Source organism: Capricornis sumatraensis, chromosome 5 (assembly GCF_032405125.1).
Source record: "Capricornis sumatraensis isolate serow.1 chromosome 5, serow.2, whole genome shotgun sequence".
Lineage (NCBI taxonomy): Eukaryota > Metazoa > Chordata > Mammalia > Artiodactyla > Bovidae > Capricornis > Capricornis sumatraensis.
Genome location: NC_091073.1, coordinates 110,867,049 through 110,879,420, shown reverse-complemented (window position 1 = coordinate 110,879,420; position 12,372 = coordinate 110,867,049). Strand labels below are relative to the sequence as shown.

The 12,372-nt window shown below is 43.6% G+C and overlaps 1 protein-coding gene across 1 annotated transcript in view; it reads right to left on the bottom strand.

The window, feature by feature from the left end:
* CLCN1 (chloride voltage-gated channel 1) overlaps positions 1-12,372 on the bottom strand; it is a 36,470-nt gene that overhangs the window by 6,512 nt on the left and 17,586 nt on the right. Inside the window, exons 13-17 of the mRNA XM_068973122.1 lie at positions 6,911-6,980; positions 6,620-6,730; positions 4,510-4,723; positions 4,122-4,255; positions 69-313 (exon numbers count right to left, since the gene is read on the bottom strand). Coding sequence (XP_068829223.1) covers positions 69-313; positions 4,122-4,255; positions 4,510-4,723; positions 6,620-6,730; positions 6,911-6,980 — 774 coding nt within the window. The remainder of the gene's footprint in view (positions 1-68; positions 314-4,121; positions 4,256-4,509; positions 4,724-6,619; positions 6,731-6,910; positions 6,981-12,372) is intronic.

The window sequence follows — 12,372 nt, the reverse complement described above, 5'->3', positions numbered from 1 at the left end:
CTCTCTCTCTTCCTGTTTTCCCTTTGCCCCATCTGTCCTGCTCCCCTGACCCTTCCCAGCCCGCTTACCTCGGGCTTCCCATAGAGATCCTCGTCTTCATCTTCATCCACAAAGGCAAAGGACTCGGGTCGACCCTGGGGCCAGACACCAGAGCGCCCTACCCCCGCTGGCCGCACCTTCCCATCGAAGGGCAGCTCGGACAGCTTCCTCGCCATGTCCTGGGCCAACCGCAGCCTCCGCTCCGGACACAGGTGACGCTGCAGGAGGGACTGAAGCTCTGACCGCTCCACGGAGCCCAGCAGGATCATTGAATCTGGGGGAGACCCAGGCTTGGCCTGAGGGCAGCTCGATCACCCCGTCGGCCCCTCTCTCCGAAGGATGGAGTCAGGGACTCAGCCCAGCTCTTTTCAGCCGTTACCCTCTCTTCCTAAAAACTCATTTTCAAAGTCTTTCAGGACTGACCTCATTCAGTCCTTTTTATTTCACCCATTTAGCACTTAGGGACCCAACTGAGAGTACGTTATTGCTGTTTAGTCGCTCAGTCGTGTCCGACTCTTTGGGACCCCATGGACTATAGCCCACCAGGCTCCCCTGTCCGTGGGATTTCCCAGGCAAGAATAATGGAGTGGGTTGCTATTTCCTTCTCCATGAGAGTATATTAACTGGTGCTAATTTGTACTTATTTTGATGAGCCCTTACATAGACAGTTTGCAAACAGGTGAACTGGGTATTAAAATAGCCTCACCAACCCTGTCTCCAAAAGAAGACACATTAAAAGCCATTCACACTGAGATGGGACTATATTGGGCTGGTCAAAAAGTTTGTTTGGGTTTTCTGTATCATCTTATGTGCTATGTGCTATGCTTAGTCGCTCAGTTGTGTTTGAATCTTTGTGACCTCATGGACTGTAGCCTGCCAGGCTCCTCTGTCCATGGGAGTCTCCGGGCGAGAATACTGGAGTGGGTTTCCATGCCCTCCTCCAGGGGGTTTTCCTGACCCAGGGATTGAACCCAGGCCTCCCGCATTGCAGGCGGATTCTTTACCATCTGAGCCACTAGGGAAGCCCATATCATCTTATGGAAAAACCCAAATGAACTTTTTGGTCAACCCAATACTTTGAAAAAAGGCTACAAGGATATCTGATGTTTAATCACTAAAATTCTCTGGGTCCTTCTAGGCATAGACATAATGCTTCCTTTTCCAGGAAAAGTTCTTTAATATTTATTAGAATTCCGTTACTATCATTAACATTTTCATTGTGTTCTAAGGCCATAAGATTGTATGCGTGCTAAGTCACTTCAGACTCTTTGCAACCCTATGGACTGTAGCCTGCCAAGATCCTCTGACCATGGGATTTCCGAAGCAAGGATACTGGAGTGGGTTGCCATGCTCTCCTCCAGGGCACCTTCCTGACCCAGGGATCAAACCCACATCTCTCGGATAGACCCCCATGTCTCTTACATCTCCTGCACTGGCAGGCAGGCTCTTTACCACTAGCACTATCTTAGAAGCCCAAGATTAAGGCAGTGTTTTGAGATAAATCTTACTGTCAGGTCTTGTGCTGTGTGCTGTGCTAAGTCGTTTCAGTCCTGTCTGACTGCGAGATCCTAAGGACTGTAGCCTGCCAGGCTCCTCTGTCCATGGGATTCTCCAGACGAGAATACTGGAGTGGGTTGCCATGCCCTCCTCCAGGGGTTCTTCCTGACCCAGGGATAGAACCCAAATCTCTTATGTCTCCTGCATTGGCAGGCAGGTTCTTTACCACTGTTAAGAATTAGTCATTACTATTAAAACCCTGCAACCCATCAGCCGTACCCCTGTTCCAATAAGGAGCCACTGCTTTAGAGGCCGCTGAAAGGTATTTGGGATTTGGGAAAATATTAAAACTAAGGTAATTTGGATATTCTAATCATCTGAAATTAGAACTAACAATTTAAATGGCTTCAAATGGCCCTATGATTCCATCACACTAATTCAAACATTAGACAACTATTTATTTAATATCTGGTAAATACCTATAAGGAAGAAGTCTGAGGGAGACAGATGTTATAGTCTCAGCTCTAAAAGGATACCGAATCTAGTGAGGAAGATAAGGATATAGAAACCACAATAAGAAGTAATACGAAGCAAGATTAAGTGTCAGAGGTGGGCAGAAAGGATGGTGAAGGAGGTGAAATCACTACTTATCAAAGATGTTTACTCCTTCACATGGAACAGTCTCATCTGCTCCTTAAATTGGGTATTAAGGAACAGCTGTCATTTAGCTATGGGGCAAAGAGAGCCACCTCAGGAGGTGTAAGATTTATAGCAGAGCCTCATTATTCACAGATTCCCTATTTGTGAAGGCTTCCCCGAAGGCTCAGTCAGTAAACGATCCACCTACAGTGCAGGAGACCCAGGTTCAATCCCTGGGTCAGGAAGATTCCCTGGAGAAGGAAATGGCAACCCACTCCAGTACTCTTGCCTGGAGAATCCCAGGGACAGAGGAGTCTGGTGAGCTCCAGCCTATGAGGTTGCAAGAGCCAGACACGATTTAGCAACTAAACCCCTACCGTTACTTATCTGTGAATTCCCCCACTGGCTCGAGTATATTTGTAACCCAAAATCAATACATGCTGTGCTTTCCCCATCATTCACAGGCACATGTAAAGCAGCAAAAGATCTGAGCTGCCCCACGCACATGTTCCCAGTTGAGTCTGAACAGAGTGATACACCGCCTTTTTTTTTTTTCCTAGCTTCATATTATAAACAAATGTTCCTTTCGTGATCCATTGAATGCCATGATTTTGTATTTTTGTGTTTCATGATGGTGATTTTGTTGTTGACAATTGCCCCCAAGCAAGAAGGCTTTGATGTGCCTTATGGAGAAAATACATGTGTTAGATAAGCTTTATTTAGCCATGAGCTATCATGCTATTGGTTGTGGTGAGTTCCAAGTTAATGAATTAACAACAGATATTAAATAAGCTGTCTTTAACGAGAAGCACAGGGCTTCCCAGGTGGCACTAGTGGTAAAGAACTCGCCTGCCAATGCAGGAGACGTAAGAGACATGGGTTCAATCCCTGGGTCAGGAAGATCCCCTAGAGGAGGGCATGGAAACCCACTCCAGTATTCTTGCCTGGAGAATCCCATGGACAGAGGAGCCTGGCGGGCTACAGTCCACAAGGTCACAAAGAGTCAGACATGACTGAAGCCACTTAGCACGCACACAAGGAAAAACCCATTTAAGACAAGTGTATGCTTCTTTGACTGCTGCTGCTGCTAAGTTGCTTCAGTCGTGTCCGACTCTGTATGACCCCATAGACGGCAGCCCACCAGGCTCCGCCGTCCCTGGGTTTCTCCAGGCAAGAACACTGGAGTGGGTTGCCATTTCCTTCTGCAATGCATGAAACTGAAAAGTGAAAGTGAAGTCCCTCAGTTGTGTCCAACTCTTAGCGACCCCATGGACTGCAGCCTATCAGGCTCCTCCATCCATGGGATTTTTCAGGCAAGAGTACTGGACTGGGTTGCCATTGCCTTCTCTGCTGCTTTGACTACTTGAAGAAAATGTGACCAGAGGCTTGCAGGAACTTCACCTTGAATTTCAGGAACTTCACCTTGAATTTCCTTTGGGAGCAATGGTTCAGTGAAGTGAAAGTCGCTCAGCTGTGTCCAGCTGTTTGCGACCCGATGGATTATAGTCCTTGGAATTCTCCATAGAGTACTGGAGTGGGTAGCCTTTCCCTTCTCCAGGGGATCTTCCCAATCCAGGGATCGAGCCCAGGTCTCCCACATTGTGGACAGATTCTTTGCTAGCTGAGCCACAAAGTTCATAATTACAGTATCCCTAATTCAGTGTTCATGGCAAGTTTTTAGAACATAAGTACAAGGAATAATGAGAATCAACTGTATTTCTTTCTCTGGATTTTTAATTGTCTTCCCGTGCTTGTACTTTTCCTTCCTCGAAGATGATCGATCATGTTTGCTAAGGAGCAGAGGCCTTAGCAGAGGTCTACAGCAGGGTGACCTGTAGACTGGGTGGCCCCTACAGACAAGCGCTCACCCCAGTACTGCCTGCACTTCTGTGGCGCCTTTGTTCAGGTCACTAGCCCATGAATCTGCTTCCTTCCCTCCCACTGACCTTTCGATTCAACCAGTGGTAGAGTCTTGACTGTGGTGGTCTGGAGCAGGTTTCGCAACTCCTCGTATGTGCAGGAAGCTGAAACAAACTTCACATCCCGTACCATGATGTCCTCGACAAAGATTGTAAATTTGCTATGGAGGGAGAAAGCACCGGGGAGGTTAGCCCCACCATATGTGCCTGTCCCTTGGCTGTCCCTTCCACTCCTCCCGTGAGGTTTTCACCACGCATTTGATCACTCATAAAATTAGTAAGTACACGAGAATATAAAACTAAGTAAAAAAAAAAGGCAGTGGATCCAGACATCGACCCTAACCTCATTCTCAGTCTCAGAACCGCCCACCCCCACCCCATCAGATCTGAACTAATTCCAGCTGGTGCCCCTGACCTGAGCTGGTTCCAACCAAGGTCAGGCAAGTAGGGTAGCTTCTTGACCTGGATGATGCTGTCGTAAAGGGAGGGCTGCAGGCTCTGAGCCACCATGTTGGCCAAAATAACAGCCACCATCATGGGTAGGATGTGAGCAATCTGACCCGTTAGTTCGAAGCAAATCACGGCCGTGGAGACTGTGTGGGACACCGCGCCAGTCAGCGCTGCTGCTCCTGGAACCGGAAACAGACGTGCACCCTGCTTAGGGCTGCCTTTCCTGGCGTGGCGGCTATGCGGGCCATGAAGGCCGGTGACGGGCAGTGACGGGCGGGACCCGGGGGGCGGGGAGATGTGACCCCGGGCCGCGCCAGCACTCCTAATATGACCCTGTGTCAAGTAGGGGCTAGAATGCTGAGCTCTTACAAAATCATTTTGACCTCATTCTACGACCTTCGGCAACTTAAAAAATTTTGTGTGTCCAAATTTTCATTTATAAAATATAGTGATGTGCTATCTGTTCCTTGCTTTTAAACAATTGCATCACTCTTAACTGAGTGTTTAAAAAAACCCATTTACAGCATTTTATTTTGGGCCTCAGGTTCTGATGCCAACAATTTATGAGCGGATTCAAAACCCAAGAATCATGCTGTGGGCTTGGAGCAATGAGATCCTGATTCTATTTCTCAATGGTATGAGAAGAACTTAATCCTTCTGGAACCCCATGCTCTCATCTCTAAGGTGAAATAGGTCATTAGATAAGTTCTAAGGCCCTTGCAGGTCTAAAACATTACGATTCCATAAGCTCTTTGAAGATAGAATCTGTCTTACTTGGTTTTGGTTATGATTTCCCATCAGCCAAAGAGTCCCTAGTGCATTAACTTTATTTCTTGTTTAAACATGGGAAGATATGCTATGAGAAAAGATGCTGGGGAAGCCATACATGAAAGTAGAATAAGAAAAAGTCATAAAAGATAAAGATTGGGAGGAATGGTTTTACTGGATAATGCATGCAATATACTATAGAACATTAATACAGGAGATATATATATATATATCTCCAATATATAAGCTCATATATATATATATATGGGCTTCCCAGGTAGCTCAGTGGTAAAGAATTTGCCTGCCAATGCAAGAATCACAGAATATATAGGTTTGATCCCTGGGTCAGAAAGACCCCCTAGAGGAGGGCATGGCACCCCACTCCAGTATTCTTGCCTGGTGAATCCTATGGACAGAGGAGCCTGGTGGGCTACAGTCCATAGGATCACAGAGAGTCAGACATGGCTGAAGTGACACAGCATGCATGCATGCTAAGGGAGATGTCTACCAGGGAGGTTGAAGGGACATCTGAGAGGCATGAAGATAGGGAATAATAGCAGATGCAAGAAGCTTTTGTACAGAGCTGTGATGGGGGACTAAGGTCACCGTATGTTCTATAAAGCTGATTCGTTCTATATCAAAGGGAAGTGTGGGATTAGATGTCATGGGATTTTGGTAAAGAGGAGAGGGAGGGAGGAAGCATAACGATTCTAGAGAATATCCTGGTCATTTTGTTAGACATGGTTTTTGAGTGGAAGGGACTATACATATAATGGGAAAAGATAATCTCAGACTCTCAAAAGGTTAGACATCTCAGAAGTCATTTTAGAATAAAGAAACTAAAGTGCAGAAAGGCAGGTAATCTGCCCCATGGTCATCCAGTGACAAGAGCTGGGGATGAGACCAGAGCCCACATTTCTTAGCTCTTAGTCACGTGCTCCTAAGACTCGTCAACATGAGCACATCAGTGGGTAGGCGTATTCAAGCCAGTCACAAGCACTGTTCTTTCCATGATTCTTTGGAGAAAAAGAAAAAGCCCTTACCAAACAATCAGAGCCAATCCTAGGTGTTCTCATCCTTATTATCTCATTTAATCCCTAAAATCCCTATTCTGTGTGAAGAAAGAGGGAGGCTCAAAGATGTATAATGACAGCTAATTAGAGTCAGAGCCAAGGGCTAATTATTTAAATAAAAGTTGAATTAAATAGCATTAAATGAGGACCGTTTTGTATAGCTTGGAATGCAGATGTCATGGGAGAGTCTGAGTGTGGGTGTCCGGGGTTACAGGAGGGTGGAATGTGTCTTACCAATAACTGCGTAGCCCCCAGGTAGGATCTTATAGATGATGTCATCAAATAAGATACCATCTGGGAAAAGCATGGCCATGATCTCTCCTACTAGCCTTCCGAATGCAGCTCCTAGGGAGAGACCAAAGGAAGGAAGGGATTCAAGGTCTTTATCCTCCATTTTTTAAGAGCCAATGCCTCCTGGGGTGCTAAGACTGAACACAAGTCCCCAGCATTCCAGGCCTTTCCTTATTTTCGCAGTACCCTAGCCTGAACCACCAGTAAGGTCCCAGGCTTCTCACCAGAACTTACCGAGCACGAACACAGGCATGAAGCCTCCGCAGGGTATGGGCATGGTGGTGGCCACGATGGACATCCAGAACTGGGGTAAAAAGAGGCGTCAGCGCACCCTCTAGACCGTGTCCAACACATACACACACACGCTCACTCACAACCCCCTTCTTTGCTGCTTCTTGTTCCAAGAGGTACAGAAATCCTGGGAGAGCTAATCCCTCTGGAAGTCATCTTGTCTGTCACCTTCCCCCAGAACCAAAAACAGCATGGAGCACTCAGGCTAAGATATCACCAAAGACAACATTATAAGAAGGTTCCTCCAGGCAGTTAACCCAAACTGCTCCTACTTGGAGTGACAATATTTGCCTTTAGATAATCAAAACAAAAATTGGGGCCCCAGGGGACTCCTAACTGCCCCCAAAGGGTCCTAGCCCACTGTATCCTCCTAACCCCAAAATGTCACCTCAGCAAAGCAACCTGATATCCTCTTGAACCTGGAGGATATCTTTTCCTGGCCAGACTATGTTTCTGAAAAAGAGCCCCATTTCCAAGCGGCAGACACCTTCAAGTCATAGTGACTTACTGTGTGACTGGCTTAGCTTCAGTAAGGTCATTTACAAAGCCATCTACATGGCAAACCTCACAAGGGAGCCTGGAGTGAAGATGGCCCTGCCTGAGCCATTTGCTTTAACATTTTCCTTTAACATCAAATCACCTTCAACAAAGATCAGAAAATCAGATCTGTCCGGACCAACCTGCAAGAGCACATTGCGAGAGCCAGCTAAGCCAGCCAGTGTCATAGAAAAGAACTCTAAGGCCAAGATAGTATTCCAAAAGGAATTGGGATGATTTTAGCAAAAGTAATATGTATAATTGCTTTACGATGTTGCGTTGGTTTCTGCTGTATATTATTGTCTTTTGAGGTCAGCCCTGGCTCAAGGGAATCTCTCTAAGGTTTAGAAAATGAGAAACTTTATTTCTCATTAGTTTACAATAAAGTTGGTGCAGTTTTCAGTTGTACATATTTTTATCCTGGTAATTTGTTTTGACCCTTAGCTGCTGTCATCTTTTACCAAATTAGTTTGAGACCTTTTTCTAAGATTGGTTTACTTATTTTGGAAGTCATATGTAAACCTGTTGCTTAATTTATATATCATGCCACATGTTTTTGTTTCTTTTACAGATATTTCAAAAATTCAGTCACTAGTCTTTTCCCCATTCTGTTTCTCAGTTCTTTTGCCTACTCTGCTGTGAATAAGGGCTTCCCTTGTGGCTCAGCTGGTAAAGAATCTGCCTGCAATGTGGGAGACCTGGGTTCAATCCCTGAGTTGGGAAGATCCCCTGGAGAAGGGAAAGACTACCTACTCCAGTATTCTGGCCTAGAGAATTTCATGGACTGTATAGCCCATGGGGTCACAAAGATGAAAAACTGCACCAACTTTATTGTAAACTAATGAGAAATAAAGTTTCTCACTTTCTGAACCTTAGAGAGATTCCCTTGAGCCAGGGCTGACCTCAGAGGACAATGATAACCGTACAGCAGAAATCAACACAACATCGTAAAGCAATTTACCCACAATTAAAAGTAGATTAAAAAAAAAGAATGTTAAAGGCTCTGAGAAGGCTTTGTCCCATAAGCTCTGGGATCAGGCAAAATACATATGTGTCAGAATGCACGTGTGCATGCTAAGTCGCTTCATTCGTGTCCGACTCTTTGCCACCCTGTAGACTATTGCCCTCTGCCCATGGGGTCCTCCAGGCAGGAATACCTGGATGAGTTGTCATTTCCAACTGTCAGAACAGAACTGTTTAAAACAGCAAAGTTGAGACCAGCAGAGTTAGATATATAAATGAAGAGGGTTGCAGATTGCAAATTCCTTGCGTGTGTAACAAGTTCGCCTTGTCTCTGCCTTCTCTCAGTACCAGCGCAGTGCTCAGTAAATGCAGGTAGGAGGTAGGAAGGTAAGTTAAGTAGACAGGAAGGAAGGAAAGAAAGACGAGTTTGGTCAAACAGTGTTCATACAAAGCAGAAAAGCTTCTCAGAGCTAATGTTTGCTTAAAACACCCACCAGTAATGCTTGCAGGGGAACTTGTTTGAACTGTGATGAGCAGACGTCACTGAAGACTACCCCATTGGACTGTCTGGAGACGGAGTTCTAGATGCTGATAGTTGAAGCTTCTTAAGGGATCCTGACTCATAACATTTGGAGACCTCTTGAACTATTCTGTACTATCTCTTTGGAATAAGTACATGAAAGACATAAGGGATTTTGTAGGCTCAGGTTAATCTGAAAGCTCCCGTAATACAGATAATAGGTGGCCGATGGGTCTGATTTCAGGGGATGAACTTTAGATTATCCTCCAAGATACAGGTAAGAAGAGGCTCAGCATCAACAGTACACTGAAAGTTATCAACTCCTGCAGCACCGAGGTGGATGCTTGAGACTAGCAAATTTTTGAGTTGTTAGCACACAAAAGGGAAAATCCAGAAGCAGGGCAAGCGATCTGGAACACAAATTACTCCCAAGATTTTAAGGCCCCAGTTCTAGAGAAGTGGGAAACTAGAGACCCCTTCTCACAGATTGTGTTTTATTTAGATGCTTCACAAGGAGGAAGCACAGAAAGATTAGGCAAGAATTCTCCAGAGCCTCGGGCTGTACTGAGAACTCAATGATACTAGCTAATAATGTTAGACTCATTAAAAAGGAAATGGAGATGTTGTAATCATATTCTTGCTCATTAGAGACACACCAGACTCACAACAAGATGATAACTTTCCATGTCTTAAAATTGAGAAGATGGACATTCCCTTCATCAGTATTACAAAAGAGCTGAACTGAGAATCCTATCTGTGAACACGGATACTGCCAGAAGACCACATGGGCTAAATTTCAAATTAGACTGGAAAAATAGTTCCAGTCAATTTTATGTTTTCATGTGGCTAGGTACCTTTACTGTCCACATTTTGGAAATAAAAAGGGTGTGGTTATATGTCCAGTGATAGGAGAGTAAAGATACTGGAAGCAGTGATAACTAGGTAATATAGATTTATAGCAGTGGATGGTTTTATATTTAAAATATTATAGAATAGTACAGGCCTGCTGCAAACTGTTGGGCTTGAAATATAGCCCAAGAAATGTGAGTTTCTTTTCTTTAAAAAAAAAAATTTATTTATTGGCTGTGCTGGGTCTTTGTTGCTGCTCGGGCTTTTCACTAGTTGCGGCAAGCGAGGGCTACCCTCTAGCTGTGATGCACACGCTTCTCCTCTCTCACTGTGGAGCACGGGTTCCTGGGCACTCGGACTTCCGTAGTTGTAGCTCCCGGGCTCAAGAGCACAGGCTCAATAGTTGTGGTGCACAGGCCTATTTGCTCCGAGGCATGTGGGATCTTTCCAGAGCAGGGATCAAACTCGTGTCTCCAGCATTGGCAGGTGGATTCTATATCACTGAGCTGCCAGGGAAGCCCTGAGTTTCTTTTCTTGATTCTCTTTTATGTAGACATTAATGAGGATGTAATTAAGTAAGAAATCAGTGAGTGACATACAGCCTAGTCCTTCTATATAATCCAAGTAGGTTTCTCAGAATAAACCTCTGTCTGCAAAGTGGGATCCAGAGATAGGCTTGGAAATCTGGGGAAATGAGGCAAGGCGTGAAGGAGATGTTGAAAATATATACAGAATTTTGTTTCTCCCCAAATTTTCAAACGTTTAATGTTTCAAATATATATATGATCCCAAAGAAGCAGTTTAGTCTAGAAGAGTATCACAAAAACAGAATTATTATCATTGAACAATAAATTCTGAGATGCCATCAAAACTTGGACTTGGTTACTGCAGATGGGTTTGTATGTTCAACAGCTAATTACAAGGAGCTGGGGTTTATAAATTAGAGAAGATAAACTCTATAATGAAAAATCATATCCCTAGCAAGACACTGAGAACTTTTATGATAAAAAAATATCAAATCTATTGAAGGAAGAAATGAAAATGATCTAATTGATAAAATGGGTGTGCTAAATATGGAAGGCACAGGCCTAATTAGCCCATGTGGAATGGAATAGGAAACAGAATGCATAAATACAGCTCCCAGAAGCCCACAGCAAATCCTGAAAACGTAGTGAGAGTTGGAACCTGGTATGTCAAGCACTTGGTATCTCTAATCATAAGACCATTGACAAGCACATTAAATGAGCAGCAAAAAAACAAGAAGAAATGTTTAAATAACTTTCCAACCAAGCATTAGATACGCCAAAGATCAATAATCAAGTATCACATATTTGGCACACAGTAGGTGCATTAGAACACTTATTGAATAAATGGATGGAAGAACCCACAATGGCTATTACAATGTAACTTAGTGACCCATATCCTATGGAAATAGAGTTTCACAGTAAGTATCAAGAATAAGTTGCATATTGAAATTAGACAGTAGCCCCACTCGCTGCAACTAGAGAAACCCCACGTGCAGCAACAAAGACCCAGAGCAGCCAAAAATAATTAATTTTTTAAAAAAGATTCTCTTTAGAAAAGAATAACTTAATAAACATGAAAGTTCAACGTGGACAGAACTCTCTGGCTTTGGTAAATTACATGGGAATGAAGAACCGAAGAACTGCCTTTTGTGGGTGAATTCTTAATAAGCAAGGTATCCAGTGATAACACCAACCAGAACACTCCTTATGCATGATTCTGAACATCTAGATGTCTCTTGCTTTATCGTGTATATTTTATTTTAAACATATCAACTTTTGTGGATTCACCTAAAGTCTGCCCCAAAGTACTGTCAAACCCACTAAAATGTATGTAAAAAATTGTGCTATAGACTAAAATAAAATCATTACTTATATTTATTTAAAAGAAATCAAATGAAAACCCTAATATATAGAGGAAAATCATGGGCTATTCAGACAAGGTTTAGTCGCTAAGTCATGTCTGACTCTTGTGGTCCCATGGGCTGGAGCTCACCAGGCTCCTCTGTCCATGGGACTCTCCAGGTGAGAATACTGGAGTGGGTTGCCATTTTCTCCTCCAAATATATACAGGAAAATCAAGGGCTATTCAGACAAGACATACTATTAATAATGAGGCAATCATCAAAAAGAGAGAAAAAGACAAACAGCAATTATAACAGATGTCACAACCAGGGGTGGAAAAAAAAATAACCTTGTACAAGGCAGTAACTGAAAAGTCTATAACCATGTGATCCTTGATGGGAAGATATGAGAAAGAACCAATGTAAGTAAAAGAGATCAGCTTTTGTTTCCTAGCTGAAGTTAGAAGAAAATGGTTTAAGAATGGCAAAATCCTCACAGCCTTGCTACCTCAAGAGAGAATAATAATATTGTAAAGATTATTTATAGTCACTAATAAAATGGATTTAAATATTTTATCTCTTTTGTAATCCTAGAGAAGAGATTATCCACCAGACTGGGAGAAAAATGGATATGCAAATCATCTGAAAATGGATAATCAGATGCTGGAG